Source organism: Eumetopias jubatus, unplaced genomic scaffold (genome assembly GCF_037043125.1).
Source record: "Eumetopias jubatus isolate StellerSeaLion01/CBP00866 unplaced genomic scaffold, mEumJub1_p1.0 scaffold_10, whole genome shotgun sequence".
Lineage (NCBI taxonomy): Eukaryota > Metazoa > Chordata > Mammalia > Carnivora > Otariidae > Eumetopias > Eumetopias jubatus.
Genome location: NW_028274816.1, coordinates 21,476,474 through 21,495,321, shown reverse-complemented (window position 1 = coordinate 21,495,321; position 18,848 = coordinate 21,476,474). Strand labels below are relative to the sequence as shown.

Sequence of the window (18,848 nt, the reverse complement as noted above, 5' to 3'; positions counted from 1 at the left end):
GTGCTGCGTTTGCCGCCCGCCCCGCCCTACTCCGCCTCCGGGCGCCGGGTCAGGTGGGGGCCACGTGCGAACCCGCGGGGCGGGGCTCAGACCGCGGCCGCTGCACCAGCGGACTGAAGGGGAAGGCTGGGATCGAATGTGTGTGGAGGGGTGCAGTGGGGAGGGAGACCCGGGTTTGAGTTCCACCCTTCTCAGGCCGTTTCCTCCTTTGTTCTTCAGGAGCAATCACCCGTGTGCGGCCCGGTGTGGGCTGGTAACGTCCTAGAAGGCGATGGCCATTGCTTGGATGGAGAGGGCAGATGAGAGCGAGGGGTGTGGAGAGCGGGTGCGGAGGAGAGAAGCTGGCGCCCTCCCGCAGAACTCTGGGGCGTTGTCATTCCAAGGATGCGGAGTGCCCCGCCCCTGACCTCCGCAGCCGCATCGGTCAACTGATCTCTCCCACGCCGGCCCCGTCGGGTCCTTGGGCCTCTGAGGGTTCCCCGACCTCCCCATTCAGAGCCGCCCCCGCCTTCCAGAGGACGCCGTGTTGCTGCAGGATTTCTTTATTTCACACTCACACCTGACTCGCCACCTGAGCCAGTGTCCTCCCTCCCCTCTTCCCCCCTCCCACGCCAGGGCCGCGGAGCTAGTGTAGCGTCCACAGAGGAGTGGGCTTGGGGGGAGGATGATCCCATTACAGATATCCACCGGGTGGACTCAGGACTCCCTGGGATGGTCCCGACACTATCCCTATCCCACAAGCCCTAATCTTCCAGAGGCACAAGACGCAACAGAGTCCCGAAGGAGCGGGCTAGCCGTTGGCGCACGCTGGGGCAAATGCATCCAGCATCTTAGAGGCCACAGGTCTGCCGGAGAGGCGACTACTCAGTCACGCCACAGGCGTGGGCAGCCAGGGATGCGGCTCCCGCGTTAGTTTGAGCGTGTAGCTGCGCAGGCGCGGACAGTGCGTGCGGAAGGCGTGCAGCACAGAGGGTCGTACCACGCAGAAGCAGTGTACTTCACGCAGGCCCGCGCAGCGCGCCGCCAGCAACTCCAGCGCGGCGTCCAGCTCCGCTGAGGCAGCGGCGCGCACCTCGAGCGCGCGCAAGGTTGCGGCGTAGTGGCGCGCTGCAAAGCACACCGGGCCTACCGTGTCCCCAGAGAGGCTGAGGCGTAGCGCAGCCACCGGCACGGCAGGCTGCAGGACGCGCGTCACGCTCTCTGCAGGCAGCGCTGGCTCCAGCTCCAGCTCCACAGCCAGTCCTGGGTGGCGGCGGCGCACCGCGGCCCAGGCTTCGTCGGGCAGGAGTGGCGCGCGTGCGTCCTCGGGACACGCGCACCGTAGGGCTAGGAGAGCGAAAGGCGCGCGGTCCGGCGCCGCCAGCACCTGGAGGGCAGTGTCCGACAGGCTGGCTAGGTGCAGGCCGAGGGCGCGCAGGCGCGGGCAGGCTTCTAGTAGCTCGAGCACGGAGTCGGGCCTCACGCTGCCCACCAGCGTACAGTTGTCCAGGAAAAGGCTGCGGAGCTCGGGGCAGCCGCGTGCCGCCTGCAGCACCAGCGCGTCGTCCAGTGTAAAAGGCAAGCGCCGAAGGTCGAGGTGGCGCAGCGCGCAGGCGGCCCGACAGACGGCGTGCACGGCGTCCAGGATGTCGCGGCCTGCGTCGAAGAGCGGCTTTTCTCCGCGGCACTCCAGGCGCAGGCTTCGAAGCCCCGGGGTGTGGCCCGCCAGTGCGTTCAGCAACTCAGTGGCCGCCCGGCGGCTCTGCTCCCTCGACGGCTCAAATTCCAGCCGTAGGTTGTGAACGTGGTCCAGGCAGGCAGACAGATATGGTAGCAGCGTGCCTTCTCGCTCACAGTCGCAACTTGTGGTTAGAACGGTGAATAAAAGGCATTGGCCGCGAGAAGCCTCTACCCATCCCTAACCCTGGAGTACGGCTACCATAGCCACTTCCTGACACCCCACACATATACCTCCCAGTCCTGATCATGCCAGGTTGCCCCCAAATAGCCGCTGATACTAGGAGGGAACTCCCACCCTATCCCTTTGGAAGACGTACGATGCGTCTGCCACGAGCTGAAGCCCTGGCAGGGAGAGCCAATGATATTTTAGGAACTGAGCTTTCTCTGAGGTCTCTAAGGAGGCGGGGCGTGGCCTCTAGACTCAGGTTCCCATTCGGCCTCTGCTACTACTTAGCTGAGTGACCTGTAGGAAGTAATTAAATTTCTCTGCCTCAATTTCCTATCTGTGAGATAATTCTACCTATCTACCACATAAGGTTTTCGTGAAGATTAAATTAATATATGTAAGGTACTTCGAACACCGGTTGGTACATAGTAGGCGGTCAATAAATGTAATGATTATGCTTTTAAATCCACCCCCCGATTCCATGGAGAAAGGGAGAAGGTGGGAGGGCGTCAGGAGAGTGAGGAGCCCGCTCACCTGATGGTCGTGTCGCGCCACACGACACTGCAGGCGGCAGCAACAGCCCAAGCTCTGCAGACCCTGGCGGCAGCAACACGGTCCCGCAGGGGCAGATAGCGAAAGATGAGCACCAGCACCTCCTCTGGCAGTTGCTCTTCGGGCTCGGCCATGGCCCTGCGCGGGGTGGGAGCTCTGCCGCTTCCAGAAGCTCTTGCCTGGAGAGAGAGGGGCGTCTCTGGGCTCCAGAAAGCCAAAATGTTGACGGAACTACCGGGGCCTATATGTGGAAAGGCTTGCGGCCCAGAAGTTGCTAGAAAATTTGCAGAGCCCAGGACAAAATGAAAATGTGGGACTCTTTGCTGAAAATATTATTAATAATTTCAAAACCGTGACAGCAAAACATTTAAGCAAATTATTAAACCAAGCATGAGGCCCTGTTTCACTTACTGCACAGGTCTCAGACCCATGATCGGCCCCGGTTGCTGAAAGATTTCTGATTCTCCTTTACACTACGTCCTCACTTGAACAAATCTGCGTTTTATGCTATACTAGAAGGAATGCAACCCACGACCTGTGCGCGAGGTTGATAAAGCCGAATATCCGGATTTGGAAAATGCTATCGGATCTTTCTCCTAGCCACTAAAGTTTTCGCTGGGGAAGGTGGAGGGCGGGTGCATCTGCCCGGACTTGGGACAACCCTGTCCTTCCTTCCGCCCCCCGCCCCCCGCCCACCAGCTCAGAGAGCGTCCTGCCTTCCTATACACACACTCAGAGCCACCAGGACCACCCAGACTAGTCTTCCAGACATCTTCTAGAACTGCTTTCTTCCCAACTTCTACTCTGAGTTCCAGGTTAGGACTGGACTCAAGCCTCGCCTCAAGGGCCATTGAAATGAGGGTTTCTCAGACGGCGGGGGGTATCAGAATCACCCGGACACTTGTTCACAATACAGATTCTACCGCCCCACCTACTAAATCAGGCTCTTCGGAAAAGTCGGGCCCAGGAATCTGAATTTCAACAAGTGCCAGTTGACTTCACAGGTCCCTAGCTGAGAGCCCGCATCCCAGCCAAGCCAGTTACTAGAGAGTGATGACTGGGTTAATAGGGCGGGGGCACTGGAGAAGACTTTTAATTGGCGGGGACCACCAGCCAATCAGGAAGCAGGGGCGCGGGTGGGGCACCGCTCAATCTGCTCCGAGAGGGGAAGCTCTTTCCTTTCCTCCACCTCACTGGGGAGATGTCCCGGGTGCTTCCAAAGAAAGGCCGGCTGAGCGGAGAAAAGCTTCGGGTTCTGGGGCCTGAGGAGCCCTAGGTTCAAGTTTCAGTCCTGACTCTGGATGAGTCCAGGCTCAGGTTGGGCAGTTTCGGTTTAGCTGGGATTCCGCAGACCCATTCCGGAGCGCGGCCTTTATTGGAAAGTGTGCGTCCTCTTCAAAGTTGCCCATTTTATTTTAGGGTGCTTGAAGGTTTTCCTACACAACGTTTCACACCACTTGCCAGTTTTCTATTTCTCCATATTTTCCAGGCTAACGGTCCCTTGCTGCAATTTGCGCCTCATATATCCTGGGGCTTCAGATACCGCGGCCAGGCTTGAACTTGGACCCACTGGCACCCTGTTCTGAGTGTCAGGGAGTAGGAGAGGTCAGAGATCATCGAGCTCAAACCCTCCCCACCCAGACGTCACTAGAAAATTCTGGTGTCCAGGGGGTACCTCTTTGTTGATCCGTCCGCTCCCTGCTTGAGAAAGCAGGGCAGCTCTCACCCTGGGGCCCCCCGGGCTCGTTAAGAGCCGAAAGCGCCCGAAGTCTTTTACCGTGGGCAGTTCTTCGTGCAGTCTAACCTCGGGCGCCAACGTCTTACCTGCTCAACGGACCAGGTGGGCTTTGCCCAGGGCCTGGGGACTGGCGGCGGAGGACAGTGGGCGGGAAGAAACGGCTGGGAGCATTGGGGGCGGGACGCCGGGGCTGACGGGGCTGCTCCGGCTGGGGCGCCGCCCCTGCGCTTCGCGCACACCCGGAAGCGTTCTGGTCCAGTGGAGCCGGGCGGGCGTGGGAATCCGGGCTGGGCCAAGGCCTCCAGGTTAGTGCAGAGGGTGGGTGGGCTTCCCGGTGCCGGCGGGAGCAGAGGCGGATCCTGGCTCAGGAGCGTGGGTGCGGCGCGGTTGTCACCCGCGCTGCCCGGGCCAGTTGGTGGCGGCGGCCTGTTGGGCTGTTTCCGTGGGAGGCGACAGAGAGCCTACGGATGTTGGCACTCGCAGGTTCCTTGTCCCAGCTGAGGTCTTTGGAGGGGTGTTCGATTCCTGCTGGTGGGAGGGCGGGGCGGGGCTGGTTCTGAAAGTGTCTGTGAGCAAAGACCTGTCCCCGCCCCAGCCAGGTGAACAGGCGAAACTCCAGCATGAGGGTGGACACAACTGGAGTCTGGGGAGCTTCCCTCGAGAGCTCGGGAGCGGGCCAGCTGAGTAGGGGGCGCTCCAGGATGGATGCAGTCCTAGAGGGGCCACGGCCGCGGGCCATTGGCGGCCACCCGGCCGGAGGCGGGGCTGCCCGGGGACTGTTAGGCTGTATTAATGGGGCGCGGCGCCTGTCTGGCCCCTGGTGGTAGGGCCCTATTTTCTTGAGTCGGTACCCGCTAGTCGCTCAGTCTCAGCCAAGAGTCCCGAAGGACCCATCCGGGTCCCACCCTCAGAGAGGCGGACTGCCGGTGGGTGAGGCGCGGGGCTTCCCGAGGAGGGGCTTCTGTAGAAGGACACGTAGGAAGAAGTTCTCCAGAGGACCACGCGAGCCAAGGGTCCGGATCCTGTTATCTGACCCTCTCGACCTCCAGCCTGGCCGACCTGTTTGACTTCTCCCATTTGTCCACTAGGGGGGGTGTGATGGAGCATCCCCTCTTTACTCCAGGATTCCAGTGCCCGCCCTGACAGTCCCGATAGTCAGACTCTGGCCCCATCCTGCCCTCACTTCCACCCCTGAGGCCGATCACATTCATGGGGTCAGCACCCTCAAGTCAGGGGGCTAAGAAGACATGGAAGAGGAAATGTTTCAGGACAGGTTCCCACACTCTCCTACCCTCTGGGCCATTCCCTTTGGGCTCCTAACTTGTCTCACTTGTCTTGTACCGCTCTTGGTCCCACTTATCACCTATAGAGTCTTACCCCGTTTATGTTTTATTTTTTGCTTCAATTTTATGTTGCCTTTTAATACAAAGGACCTAGGTCAATTTTACATAAAGTAGAATGTTGCTAAATACAGTGAAAATAAAAATCTCCCCTCCCCCCACTCTCTTCCTCAACCCTCTGCAGAGGTAAACAATGCTAGCTAGCTTTCTGTTAATTTCCAGACTACTGCTTTCGGTAAATACACAAGTATTAATATGTTTTCTACCAAAAAATTATGGGGGGGGCGCTCAAAAGGCATGTCCTCTGTGCTCAGACAGAGGGTGGGATGGACCGTCACCAGATACCATTTCTCTTGCCAGGTCTGGGTAATACTGGGGGGCCACTGCCCAGTTACTGTCCCGGCTTTGGCTCTCAGGTTAGGGTGTGGGGGCAGATCTGAAATGCAGCCTCTGCTTTAGCTCAGGATCCCTGCTCCTTCCCCACAAAGGTCCAAGGCTGTGGTCCTGGTTCCCTCTGGCAGCAATCCCCCCTTCCCTGTCCCTCAAGTAAATGGATGCCAGCTGGGGCCACCCTATCTGTTCTGCCCAGAGCAGTGACATCCAGGGTGCTCACAGCTAGGGCTCAGCAGCCCCTCCTAGCCTACTGTATATAGATGCTGGAGATCAGAGATAAAGAAGTGTGACTGGTGGGGCAGTAGGTGGGGTCTTGAGCCAATGTTTCTAGGACAAGGATGGGATGTTGACTCAGGTGAGGTGGGGAGGAAGAGGCAGGGCAGTTCTCCATCTGCAGCCTCATGGGGCAGTAACTGGGAGGCAATTAAACTGAGGAGGGTCAATGAAGTGGTTTCCTGGCTGGGAATTTTGCCCTCCCCCTGGTCTAGGGCTAGGATTTTGTCAGAAGATAGATGGAGGAGATACGAGCACCAAGGGGCCCTGGCTCTGTCTGCACAGGGAGGAAATCTGTAATAGAACAATTTGAGTTGCATAAGACAGGAGCCCAGCTCCAAGGACTTTAGAACAAAAAGGAATGATTTAACTCACATAACTGGAAAGTTCAGGGTGCAGCTAGAGCCAGGGCCATATGGTTAGGCATACACCTCCTCATCTCTTGGCTCTGTATCCTTCTGTGTCAGTTTTATTCTCAGCCAGGCTCTTTCTAGGCAGCGGCTGAGGAGTCCTATCCTTTCTTCCGGCTCAGTCCCATGGAAAGGGAAACTAGTAGGTCTCTCTTATCGGTCCAGCCACAGTTGCAGGCTGATTCTGATTGGTCCAACCTAAATCTTATGCCCAACTCTGAACTAATCAAGAAAGGGGAGTGGAATATGCAGATTTGGCCAGGCCTAGTTCACTTGCGCACACCTGGAATTAGGAAGTGGAGTTAGCGCTCCTAACAGGGACGTGGATTGAGAAGAGGGAAGAGGGAAGACCCCAAAGGTCAGTCAGGATTGGGAGAGGGAACCTGGGCAGGTGAAAACTACAGGTGTCCTTTGCGATGAAGCCAGGAGGTATATAGTAGGAATGCAGGTGAGAAAACCTAATGGGAGCTGTTGTCCCAAAGGGATCGTGGGAGCTCAAGTTTAAGCTGAAGGCATACCAGGATATGGGTTCCGTTGGCTGTGGGGAATGGGCACTATCCAGGATAAGGATGTCTCCTGTCAGCTTTGAAAGAGAGACATCCTGGCCCGAAGAGGGGGCAGAACCACTGCAGGATAGTACCTCCCTTTTTCTGCCACTGTAACCCTGGGCTTTCTCAGAGAAGATAGTGGAGGGACAGTCCTCGCACTGCAAGTCTGGGCTGAGCTGGGCTGGGCTGGGCTGTGCAGATTCAGAAGCACAAGGGGCTGCCTGTAAGATGATGAACTTCCCCTCACAAGTGTGCCAGCTGGGTGGGGACAGCTGAGCCACGCAGGACTGGACTGTTGTCTCCAGGGCTGGGTTGGGGGTGATCTGGATGCCTATCTGCGTCTCCAGGAGGCAAGATGGCGACTGGGCCAAATGGGCTCGACGAGTGGGTGGGCAGCGCATACCTGTTTGTGGAGTCCTCGCTGGACAAGGTGGTCCTATCTGATGCCTATGCTCACGCCCAGCAGAAGGTTCCGGTGTACAGGGCTCTGCGGACTGCACTGACAGGTGTGTGGGTGGGCGGGTACTTGGAGAGGAAGGGGGGGAGCTTGGGCCTTTTGTGGGCGGGACCAGGGGCTGAGGCCCCACCTCCTCAACTCTGTGGGCCTGCGCTTAACCAGCATGTTATGGAAAAGATTTGACGGCGAGGGGGGAGGAGAGGAGAAGGATGTCTTGTTTCATAGGCTCTGTCTTCTCTGTTTACGCATGTGTGACCTTGCGTTTACGCATGTGTGCCCTTCTCTGTTTACGCACGTGTGTCCCCGTGTCTGTGTATGATCTACCTATGTATACACTAACGCCCCCACCTCCGCTTGATGCCTCCCCCAATCCCCAGACCAGCCAGCTCACTGCTTTCTACTAATCACGCCTTTCTCTCTTTTCCTCTCTCACTGCAGCACTCCTTGCCCAACACCCCTCCCCAGTACCTGCCTTTCGGGGGGGCCCCCCCTTTCCTATCTCAGGGCAGAGGCCACAGGAAGCTGAAACGTGTTGGTGTATCCGCCTCCTTCCTGGGCAGCGGGAGCCACAGTTGGTAGAGGCTGAAGACCTGAGACCTCTTGTTCCTCCGCTGCCCCGCGGGCCGCCTACCCAGACGGCTTGGCTGCCCTGGGCACACGCCCCTCTCTGTGCTGCAAAGCCTCTTGCCACGTCCCTTTTGCCTACGCTCATTTGGGGCTTCAAGGATGGGGCTGGGGTGGCACCCACCCCGTCTTAGGGTGCTCCCTGTGGTAGGTTCTGGCCTTCATTTTGGGTTGTTGCTGTGTGCATCCCAATTTTGTTTCCCAGCTGGGAGCTAGGGTCAGGGAGGGAGTCTGTGTGGGCTTCACTCCACTATGGCCGCTTGGAGAACGGCCCCGCATGGGGACCGCCTGTCGCCTGACTGTCCGCCTCCGCAGAGAGTGGCGGGAGCCCGGACGTGCTGCAGATGCTCAAGATCCACCGCAGCGAGCCGCAGCTGATTGTGCAGTTGCGTTTCTGCGGGCGCCAGCCCTGCAGCCGCTTTCTCCGCGCTTACCGCGAGGGGTCGCTGCGCGCCGCGCTGCAGGGGTGCTTGGGGGCGGCTCTCGCCCTGCACTCGGTGCCGCTGCAACTGGAGCTGCGCGCCGGCGCGGAGCGGCTGGACACCTTGCTGACGGATGAGGAGCGCTGTTTGAGCTGCATCTTCGCTCAGAAGGTGCGGCTGGGCTGGGGCCGGGTTGGAGTGGGGCGGGGATCCGCGGTTAAGACGCCCACCGACGCCGCACTCCCCTCCCTAGCCTGACCGGCTCCGGGACGAGGAACTCTCTGAGTTGGAGGACGCACTCCGGAATCTGACATGTGGCTCGGGGAGCCAGGGTGGCGACATGGAGGTCGTTCCAGCGCCCTCGCAGTCCCTGGCCACCTCTCTCTCAGAGGAGAAGCCGCCGCCGCCGCTGCCGCCGTCTGGCCAGACTTTTCTGTTCCAGGGCCAGCCCATAGGTGAGGCGCGCGCAGAGTCGAGGCAGGGTCCTCAGGAAGATGGAGTTTGGGGAGGAGCAGGGTCTGGGCCGGGTAGTCGCCGGGCGGGAATGGAGGGGTACGGGTCTTGGTCTCCTCGAGCTCACTCTGCTTCCCACTCCCGCCCCCCCCCCCCCCGCTCCGCAGTGAACCGGCCACTGAGCTTGCAGGACCAACAGACGTTCGCGCGCTCAGTGGGTGTTAAATGGCGCAAAGTGGGGCGCTCCCTACAGCGAGGCTGTCGTGCGCTGCGGGACCCGGCGCTCGACTCACTGGCCTATGAGTATGAGCGCGAAGGGCTGTACGAGCAGGCCTTCCAGCTGCTGCGGCGCTTCGTGCAGGCCGAGGGCCGCCGCGCCACGCTGCAGCGCCTGGTAGAGGCCCTTGAGGAGAACGAGCTCACCAGCCTGGCAGAGGACTTGCTGGGCCTCGCGAATTCCGATGGCAGTCTGGCCTAACCTGAGTACCAGAAAAAGGGGGGATCGGCCAGTTGCCCAGCAGCGTTTGGAACACCTAGATGACCCTAGGGTCCCTTCTGCTGCTATTGCGGAGCTCCTGTCCATCCACGGGACTCTGAGACCACACTGATAACCCCACTTAGCCCAGCTGTTGGAGCTGCCTGGGTAGTGTTGACTGGCTTCTCCAGGAGTTGGGCAAGCACCCACCATTCCTGTTGGGGTGCCATTGGGGATTTGGCCCCAGATACTGTGATATAGACAAAGTACATGGGTCATCTGCTCCAGCGGTCTGCCCATCCCAAATGAGGGGCTTCTGGCCAGCCCTTACCTCTTCACTCATTGAACAACTAACTCATTAAGCACTTGCTGTGTCCTAGCCATCATCCTGGGTGCTGCAAATACTGTGGTGAACGAGATACACGAAACCTGCCTGCCCCCAGTTCATACTCAGTGTTGGACTGCAGATTTTAAGCAACAGCAATAAAATATTACCCATTTTTTTTATGTGAAAAATACAAAAAGTTGTGGGTGCTCTGAGCAGGTGCCTAACCCAGGTTAGGCTTCCAGGGAGAGATATGAGGGTGGCGGGTTGAGGGAATGGCAACATTCTGGACATAGCCAGTCTTGGGTGAGGTCTTGAGGAAAGTTAGAAGAACAGAAGATGTTAGAAGAACAGAAAATTTGGAGTGGCTAGATCTAGGGGTAGCGGGCGGGTTTGCAAAGAGAGCAGTTGGTGAGTGTGGGAGGCAGATAGCTCAGGGTCTGGTAAGCCATTTTACAGATTTTGGATTTTACACTGAGGCCAGTGAGAAGCTTTTAGAAAGTCTGGGGAGTTAAGGGAGAAGAGGGAGAGGTGGAGTGTGGGAGGGTAGGGGTGGAGGCCCAGGCTAGGGCAGTGGCAGCAGAGATGGAGGGAAGGGATGAACAGCACGAACTGTTTAGGATGAAAGGTAACAGGCCTAGTGACCCTGGATGAGGAGTGAGAGTGCAGGAGGACCTCAGAGTTTCTGCCTTTTTCAGTATGATGGAGGGCGGGGCTGCCTGCTCAATTGAGGAGGCCTTCAATCTCCAGAACAACTCTCTGCCCACTGGGGTCCCAGATCAAACCCTTTACTCACTGGCCAACTTCAGGAATCCCTCCAGCTGAATCATCCCTGCCAGTCCAATCTGGCCTGCAGTGACCCAGGCTTGGTTATTTCTGCCTGTAGGAGGCTATGCTGGACTATGCTGGTGCGGGGTACTAGGGCCCAGGGGGCCCAGAGGTACCTCTGGGGAGACAGGCTGAAGTGCTCCACTGTGAAGTTAAAGCAGAGAGGGTTGGCCCCTGTCCTGTATCCTAGTGGATAGATGCAGAGAGGGGCAAGGGAGGGCAGAGCAAAGAGTCCCAGACTGAATTCCAGAAGACCTAGGGCAATGCTCTGAATTTCTGCCTGTATGATGCTGGGCAAGTCACTTAACTCCCTAAGGGGCAGTGTCCCCATCTGCATGAGCAATGAGAGCTGCTACCAGAGTTGTGAGAATTGAATCTTGTGGGTCAGTGTGTGTGTGTGTGTGTGTGTGTGTGTGTGTGTGTGTGTGTGTGTGTTTGCTGGGGTGGGAGGGGGGCATGACAGAACCAGGAGTAAGGAGGCAGCCGTATGTCCAGGGCCATTTATGATTATAGGTCCTGCCTGGTTGAACCTGGGCTGCTGGTGAGCTGAGGAGAGGCGCTTCCAAGGATAGCCTGGGATGGTGGCCAAGTAGATGCCTAAGACGCTCAGCCTGGGGGATTTGGGATCCGCCAGCCCTGGGCTCCTGCCAGCCCAGGCCCTGCCTCACTCCGGAGAGGTGGGGGTGCGGAGATTAACCAGAGAGGCTAATGTTTCTTCCTACCCCCACCAAAAGGCAGAGTTGGGGAGTTTGAGCCCACACCGAGGCCAGAACCCACCGCCTCCGGCCTTCCCAGAGAGAGCTGCCCGTGGGGATCCCTCTCAGAGATTAGTCTTCACTAGGAGACTGCGCTCCCCGCGGCGCCGGGGCGGAGCTGAGCTCCAGATGTCCAGGCGCGCACAGCTGGAGGGTCACGTGGCAGCGGCCCCGGCCTCCCCCTTCCTGCCAACGCTGCATTTGGCCCAAGCCCGGTCCATGGCTGCCCTTGGGACCCTGCGCTGAGCCCCGGAGGCCCTGGCGTCCGGGGCTGCGCCACTCCCAAGGGACAAGCGTGAGTGTCGGGATCCCAAGGACCGACGTGGTGGCTAGGGAGGGGGTAGAAGGGATTCGGCTTCAGCGCGGGAATGGCGGGAGGGAACGGGGGCCGAGCTTGGCGTCTGCAGGCCTTAGGTAACCGTCCCGGGCCGGCGCTGAGGGGGGTGGGGACTGGCTACTAGGAGAAACTTCCAGCCCCTTCAGGGTACCCAACCCAGTGTGTGGGGGTGTGCCACGGCCCAGAGCAGGAGAACGCCGGAGGGGGATGAATGGCCGGTAGCTGAGACCCTCGGCGTTTGGCCTCCGCCCCTTCCCCTCGGAGAGACCGAGGCCGGGAACTCCTCCCGGCCAATGGCTTCCGCGTCGCGAGCCCCTGACTGAGTCTTTCCGCAGGGGGCGCGGGCGCCAGCCACGCGGACATGAGGCGGAGGCTGCGCCTCCGCGGGGACGCGTCGCTCACGCTGCTCCTGGGCGCCGCCCTCGGCCTCCTTCTCTACGCACAGCGCGAGGGCGCGGCCCCGACGACAAGCGCCCCGCGAACGAAAGGGAAGGCAGCGCCAGGGCCCACTCCCGGACTCCGCGTCTTCCAGGCATCGGACGCAGGCGCAGCCCCGGCCCCGCTGGCCTACGAAGGGGACACACCGGCGCCGCCCACACCCACGGGGCCCTTTGACTTTGGCCGCTACCTGCGCGCCAAGGACCAGCGGCGCTTCCCCCTGCTCATTAATCAGCCGCACAAGTGCCGAGGAGATGGCGCACCTGAAGGTGGACCCGACTTGCTCATCGCTGTCAAGTCAGTGGCGGCGGACTTCGAGCGGCGCCAAGCCGTGCGCCAGACGTGGGGTGCTGAGGGTCGCGTGCAGGGGGCGCTCGTGCGCCGCGTGTTCTTGCTGGGCGTGCCCAGGGGCGCGGGCACAGACGGGGCAGACGCGGAGGGGGAGGGCACGCGAACCCACTGGCCTGCCCTGCTGCGTGCTGAGAGCCGCGCGTACGCGGACATCCTGCTCTGGGCTTTCGACGACACTTTCTTCAACCTAACGCTCAAGGAGATTCACTTTCTCGCCTGGGCCACGGCCTACTGCCCCGACGTGCGCTTCGTGTTTAAGGGCGATGCAGACGTGTTCGTGCACGTGGGGAACCTGCTGGAGTTCCTGGCGCCGCGGGACCCGGCGCAGGACCTGCTTGCGGGCGATGTGATCGTGCAGGCTCGGCCAATCCGTGCGCGGACCAGTAAATACTACATCCCTGAGGCGGTGTACGGCCTGCCCGCCTACCCGGCCTATGCGGGTGGTGGTGGCTTTGTGCTTTCGGGGGCCACGCTCCGTCGCCTGGCCGGCGCCTGCGCGCAAGTTGAGCTTTTCCCCATTGACGACGTCTTTCTGGGCATGTGTCTGCAGCGCCTTCGGCTCACACCCGAGCCCCACCCTGCTTTCCGGACTTTTGGCATCCCCCGGCCGTCAGCAGCGCCGCACCTGCGCACCTTTGACCCCTGCTTTTACCGGGAGCTGGTTGTAGTACACGGGCTCTCGGCCGCCGACATCTGGCTTATGTGGCACCTACTGAATGGGCCCCAAGGGCTAGCCTGTGCCCATCCGTGGCCTGTCGCTGCTGGCTCTTTCCAGTGGGGCCCCTAGCCACCTTCATGGCCCCAAGCTCCCCTCACTCAGACCCAGGATGATTATCACCGTGTATGTAGTTCTTCCCCAGAGGCGGAAGATTTCAAAAATCTAGCCCATATCACCAGAAGTCTGCCTCCACAGGTCCCCAGGGAATTAAGATTGAACTTGGCTCCTGCTGGCCTACCTTATTCGGAGCTGATCTAGAACCACCTGAATGGTAGCCCTTTAGGACAGCCAGGGCTGAGGCCTTAGAGCAGCAGGCTCTGCCAAACAGGTGGACATGTTTGACCTTCCTACTACCAAGTAGGTTTTTGGGGTTTGGGGATGGTGGTCGCAGAGGCTCATGGAATCTGACCATACTCCTTGATTTGGAAGTCCTAGAGTGATGCAAATGCAGGTCTCTCTCAAGGCTGGAGGAGGTGTGGGGTCCTGGAACTGGCAGGCATTTTGCTACAACTCAATCTGAAGGTAAGCATTTTGCTTCCCACCTGCCCATCCAAATTGGATTTTCAGCCCTGTACTGATCTTTAGATCTTCTTCTGAGGTGTCCCTTCCCGAAGCCAACCCCTCCTGGGCCCTGGTCTGGCTGGAACACCAGGGATGGACGCACACAGGGACAAACAAGTGCATGGTCCTACCTAGAGTCTTTTCTCACCACATAAGAATTTACACACACACAACAGTGCCAGTCTCTTACTAGAGGCTGTGCTGCCCCACTCAGAAGAGCCAAGGAACCTAAGATGACTCCACCATAAAATTTCCCATATCCTTCACCCACGTTCTTAAAAATCAACACCTCCATGCTTATTTTAGTACAAACATCCCAGCAACAGCACATGGTGAGCAGCTGCTGAGGGCACAGGTTTTTATTGGAGGGGTATGGGCAGGGCATGAGGAATGTTCCCCTATTCTAGGAAGATGGGGAGAGTCCTGGCTGCCCCTACAGGGGGATGTGTGTGTGGGTCTCTGGCCAGGTCACAGTCCAAATGGGAAGACACCAGTCAGTCACAAAATTATGGGAACGCCACACAAGCCTGGTTGTAAGCCCAGGAACCACCTAGGAGCCTGGGGCAGGTCCCCTCCACATTCATTGTTAAACTCTACAGGATGAGGCTGTACATGAGTTAATTACAAAAGAGTCATATTTACAAAAGTCTGTACACACATTTGAAAAACTCACAAAATTGTCATCTATGTATCACAAGTTGCTAGACCAAAATATTAAAAATGGGGTAAAATTATACATTTCTCTTCTCAATTCTTTTCAAAAGGATTATTTTTAAAGCACATATGCTACTTTCCTTAGCAAGACCCATGAAAAGACTGAGCAGCCCAGCCTTCCTTGAGCCCCCAGAGGCCTTGAACCATGAATGGGCCTGGCCAGGGGACATTGCCCAGGGTTGGGGCAAGAGAGCCAGCCCACAGTGCAGAACAGAATGCTGAAACAATAAAAGGAGGAAGATGTCTTTGGCTAAAACTTTGGCATTAAATAAAAGAGGCAAACAGGATGGAAACATGCAGCCTGCCAGCCAGGTTGGGGCAGAGCAGGGGCACAGGTGACCTTGAAGGCTGGCTCCAAGAGGGGCAGGAACCAGGCCTGGGCACATACCTGGATGGTAAAAAGCTGTGTTTCAATGAGTTGGGTGTGCCTACTGGGCCTGGTAGGGAGCACGTGCAAGGAAGGAACAGGGAAAGGCAGGTGGGCCACCTTGGCCACAGCCAGCTCATCAAGTAACTAAAGTGGATGTAGTGCAAAAGTCGCAACCAAGTACTATGGACATGCTACCTGCTTGCCTTAAGGGTCACATGGTAATGATGGGCCAAAGGCAGGACCTCGTCCTCGTCCCGGGTGCCTGTGTCCTCAGCCACAGAAAGAGTCCCAACTTTTCCCAATGCGTGTGGAACAGGAGAGACAGAACTCTGCCTCTGTATGTGTTAGTCGAGGTCGCCTGGGTCCAGGTATCAAGGCTCAGAGTTTGTGCTTCTCTTTGCAGTCTGTGTCCTCTGTTGGCACCAGCAGGCTGAGGACGGACAGAGGAATATTTGGGCCTCTCACCCCATGGCAGAGCACCCAGTCTGAGCCCCAACTCAGAACATCACAACAGCCTTTCAACACTGGCAAGGTGTCCAAGAAAACCCACAGGGTGGCACATGGAGGCCCGTTGAACAGGATGCAATGCACAGCTCCACGGGGCAGAGGGGCATGGGTGGTGATGTCCTTAGGGGAGCTCCGCTGTTCTCAGGTGGGCACCAGGCCTGGGGGGGCCGTACAGGGTCACCGAGGCAATATGGTTATTCTGCATGACCTGGTGTGAGAAGCGCACAATGAATCAAAGGGGAGGAGTAGAAGGGATGCAGCATGGTAGGCAATCAGATCCATAAAAACCACCAGTACTAGGGCTGTGACTGCAGACAAGGGATTTGGGGCAGCTCCTGTGCACAAAGAATGGACGTTGTGTGTGCGACACACCTGCACACAGGGCTGGGCTGATCCCTCAACATCCCCCAACTCATGCTAGGAGTCATCCTGGCCCAGCAACTGCCTGCTCTTCATGGGATACTTCACTATACCTGTTTACCCAGTCCTTCTGTACCTGCTAGGGGCCTAGTGAAGGTGTGGCATCCAAAAGGGAGAAGAGGGACAGCCCATTCTTCTCCCAAGCCAGCGGGGCCTCTACAGCCACTCACCCATAGCACATTCCTTCATACGGCATTCAAAGAACCCCAACAGTCCCACGCTGAGCCCCATCTGCTCCCTGGGGTTTCCTTTCCTACCATATTTACGTTCTCACATATGTGGGATCCCCGTTACCTCTCATCTTGTTGGATAAGGCTACTGCTTTAGCCTCCATGACCTCGAATTTCCCCAACATAGTTTCTGTACTCTTACTGTTCAATGCGGGCAAGTCAGATTCTTAGCAGACAGGGCTACTGGGGAAGGATTAACTCACCGAGCAGGGCTGTTAGGCCCTCCCCAACCTTTCTCCATCACTTGCCTGTCCCTGCCATGGCCATGGGCCCCTCAACCCCCAGGGCTTACCTCAAAGATCATCCGCTGAAGACCAAAGCAGAATGTAGAGCCAAATGGGTTGGTGTTGTTTGGGGAGGAGGACCTGAGGCCAGGGAAGCCAGAATTAGAGGTGCAGACAGAAGCTGAGGCTAGGCAGGGCATCCAGTCCCTTTTGGGATGGGGGCTACTGGCCAATGGTCTCTCATGGCTGTTTCCAACACGGGCCCTTGAAGTACCAGGGGTAGTGACAGGTATCATTCAAGCTCTGACTCCTACACAGCCCAATGAGGCACAGGAAGTTATTACACAGTTAGATTGGAGTGGAAAGTTAGGAGGGAGGAGCCTCAGGCAGCATGGCAACTGGGTAGGAAGCTGTACACTACAGCATGTGGCAACTTTAATGGGAAAAAAAGAGCCCAGGACATCCAGTGAAAAGTGCTTCCTTTTCTGAATAACTAGGGGTAAAAGGCCCGCCTACCTGGAGAGGGGAGCTATCCCCAAGGGGTAACCTCTCTGGTGCAGGTAAACATGCAGAATAGCTGGCCCTGTGGTTATGTGCAGGGTGGGGGGCGAGAAGTATATTTGTGGCAACAACAGAAACTTCTGTCATTTCTAAGCCATAGGCACAGCTAGGCTTCCCTAAGTCTTCTGGGCTGCGAGGAGAAGGAAGGAGTGGTCAGAGATGGCAACCTCCCACTCACCTATGCAGGACAACAGGCTTCTCCACAGGGTGGCCCAGGAGATCTTGGATGTTGTCCCACTGCAAAAGGGATGGGGGCGGCAAGGGGTTAGCAGGAACCTAATTGTGACCAATGGCTGGCCCAGAAGACATGGGCCCCAGACTGCTGGCAGGCTCACACCCACCTCATTTTGGGGCTACATGAGGTGGGAAAATAGGAGCTCACCTTGCTGTAGGTTGTGCATGTTTCTGTCTGACCATCTGCATTTTCTGAAAAGAGAACACAGAGTGGGTTGGTAGCTGGTCCAGCCCACGTGTGACCCTAGCCCTAGGGAGAATCCAGACCTGGCCACCCTGTGCATTGGGGTTGGACAACAGAGGGAGGACAGATGGGCTATTTCAGAGTTGCCGAATAGAGGAGGGTAGAGACAGCAGTCACAAGGCTGACCTGGGAGCACCTGGATAATCATGTGTAGGAGACTCTCCCCATCATGGACCAGCAATCCCACGATCATAGGAAAAGACCTTGAGAGCCTCCAGCAGACTACAGGCCAAAAAATGTGCAGCCCCAGAACACAGAGCCCAACCCAGAGGAGCTGAGGCTATGGGCAAAGCAGGTGGGCAAAGGTTCCTGCTACTATTTCTGTTTGGATCACTGTGTGTCTGCATCATGAAAGACTAACTTCAAAACCCTTTTCTTACGCGGAGGATATTCACTACTCACCTTTCTTTACGGCTAGTGGGATCTTGAACTCACAGCGGTGATAACTAGAGAGAGAAGCCAGATGGATAAAGGCTGGGCCCCCTGAGAGGCCTGACCACCCGCGCATCTCAACCCCGCACCCCAGGAAACACAGAATGAACCCACCCCCAAAGCCCTGCTCTGGGGTCTGAAGACCCTGTCATCTTGGATAAGATACCAGGCTCTCTGAACCTACTTCCCTATTTGTAAAATGGGTACAAATGGAGAGACGTAAGGTATTGACACTATACCAGGAACAGAGCAAACACTCAGGAAATGTTCATTTCCCACGAAACTGTAAGAATTCAGGTACAAATTAGTGAACATTCAAAGCTCTCTTTTCCTGGGAATTTTCAACCCAAAGCTCAGTTCTTGGGAGGGGCAGGTACAGGTATACTCACATGTTAAAATTATAATGCCCAGGGTAATTGGTGTGTAGGACAAACTTCTTCACTTTGTGTGTATTTGCATCAAAGAGGATATCCTGGGATAGAAAACAAGGATGTCCAAGTAGGGAAAGTTACTGAGGCTGGGCAAGGGCCTTTCTAAGAGCATGTCCAACTCAAAGACAGCCACTCCACAAGGCGGATGAGTCTGGGCAAGAGCTTTCTCCCAAACAATAGTCAAGAGGATAGCTGAGGCCAAACAGCCTTAACTGGACATTTTCAGTGAAGGGGGCACCCAATTATCTGCAGGCCCCTCATTCCAAACTTTGTAGCAGCAGACCCAGCAGACGCACGGCCTACAACTCCTACTGCCTGGGAACTCAAACACATCATGGAGACCTTTCCTAACAAGCACCTGATTATAAACTAACTGAGCACAGATTTTGGCTTAAAGGCTGCCAAGAAGATTCAGGGACCACCTGAATTTCCAGCACCTCAAGGCACCTAACTATTCTGAATGCCATGACTGGCCATTAGGCCCTCTCTATGGGAGTGAGCAACCCCTAGAACCAAAGGTCCAGCCTCTCACCAGGACTCAGATCTGGATTTGATGCTGCCCACTGAACACTTCTTCCTATCCCCCCTACCCTCCCCA

At 57.3% G+C, this 18,848-nt stretch overlaps 4 protein-coding genes across 7 annotated transcripts in view; 2 read left to right on the top strand and 2 right to left on the bottom strand.

Annotated features, from left to right (window-relative positions):
• Positions 1 to 151: 151 nt before the first annotated feature.
• Positions 152 to 4,342, bottom strand: FBXL8 (F-box and leucine rich repeat protein 8). 3 transcript variants are annotated; one of them, XM_088027412.1, is made up of 4 exons: positions 4,262 to 4,334; positions 3,369 to 4,019; positions 2,420 to 2,616; positions 152 to 1,841 (listed from the first exon to the last, which is right to left on the bottom strand). In XM_088027412.1, the coding sequence occupies exons 3-4, from the start codon at positions 2,569 to 2,571 to the stop codon at positions 869 to 871; spliced, it is 1,125 nt and encodes a 374-aa protein (XP_087883538.1). In that variant the 5' UTR covers positions 2,572 to 2,616; positions 3,369 to 4,019; positions 4,262 to 4,334; the 3' UTR covers positions 152 to 868. The 3 variants fall into 3 exon arrangements, with proteins under 3 accessions (XP_087883538.1, XP_087883539.1, XP_027951136.1); XM_088027413.1 differs by having other exon boundaries at positions 3,373 to 4,019; XM_028095335.2 differs by lacking the exon at positions 3,369 to 4,019 and having other exon boundaries at positions 4,262 to 4,342.
• Positions 4,343 to 4,403: 61 nt separating this feature from the next.
• On the top strand, positions 4,404 to 10,094 carry TRADD (TNFRSF1A associated via death domain). Its single transcript, XM_028095345.2, has 5 exons — positions 4,404 to 4,480; positions 7,487 to 7,645; positions 8,536 to 8,813; positions 8,896 to 9,097; positions 9,263 to 10,094. Exons 2-5 carry the CDS (start codon positions 7,495 to 7,497, stop codon positions 9,571 to 9,573), a joined length of 942 nt encoding a protein of 313 aa, XP_027951146.1. The 5' UTR covers positions 4,404 to 4,480; positions 7,487 to 7,494; the 3' UTR covers positions 9,574 to 10,094.
• Positions 10,095 to 11,165: 1,071 nt separating this feature from the next.
• On the top strand, positions 11,166 to 14,617 carry B3GNT9 (UDP-GlcNAc:betaGal beta-1,3-N-acetylglucosaminyltransferase 9). Its single transcript, XM_028094197.2, has 2 exons — positions 11,166 to 11,773; positions 12,151 to 14,617. The coding sequence occupies exon 2, from the start codon at positions 12,177 to 12,179 to the stop codon at positions 13,389 to 13,391; it is 1,215 nt and encodes a 404-aa protein (XP_027949998.1). The 5' UTR covers positions 11,166 to 11,773; positions 12,151 to 12,176; the 3' UTR covers positions 13,392 to 14,617.
• Positions 14,214 to 18,848, bottom strand: part of PHAF1 (phagophore assembly factor 1) — a 28,737-nt gene continuing 24,102 nt past the window's right edge. For both annotated transcript variants that reach the window (XM_028094183.2, XM_028094188.2), the window contains exons 12-17: positions 18,209 to 18,291; positions 17,790 to 17,833; positions 17,292 to 17,335; positions 17,088 to 17,146; positions 16,417 to 16,489; positions 14,214 to 15,682 (exon numbers count right to left, since the gene is read on the bottom strand). In XM_028094183.2, coding sequence (XP_027949984.1) covers positions 15,596 to 15,682; positions 16,417 to 16,489; positions 17,088 to 17,146; positions 17,292 to 17,335; positions 17,790 to 17,833; positions 18,209 to 18,291 — 390 coding nt within the window. In that variant the 3' untranslated portion in view covers positions 14,214 to 15,595. The remainder of the gene's footprint in view (positions 15,683 to 16,416; positions 16,490 to 17,087; positions 17,147 to 17,291; positions 17,336 to 17,789; positions 17,834 to 18,208; positions 18,292 to 18,848) is intronic.

Excerpts from the sequence above, each read along its gene's own strand:
- FBXL8 (XM_028095335.2), bottom strand. The coding sequence starts at position 2,571 with ATGGCCGAGCCCGAAGAGCAACTGCCAGAGGAGGTGCTGGTGCTCATC. Across the intron at positions 1,842-2,419 it reads TGGCGCGACACGACCATCAG|TTGCGACTGTGAGCGAGAAG; the intron begins GTGAGCGGGCTC and ends TCTAACCACAAG.
- TRADD (XM_028095345.2), top strand. The coding sequence starts at position 7,495 with ATGGCGACTGGGCCAAATGGGCTCGACGAGTGGGTGGGCAGCGCATAC. Across the intron at positions 7,646-8,535 it reads TCTGCGGACTGCACTGACAG|AGAGTGGCGGGAGCCCGGAC; the intron begins GTGTGTGGGTGG and ends CCGCCTCCGCAG. Across the intron at positions 8,814-8,895 it reads GCTGCATCTTCGCTCAGAAG|CCTGACCGGCTCCGGGACGA; the intron begins GTGCGGCTGGGC and ends TCCCCTCCCTAG.
- B3GNT9 (XM_028094197.2), top strand. The coding sequence starts at position 12,177 with ATGAGGCGGAGGCTGCGCCTCCGCGGGGACGCGTCGCTCACGCTGCTC.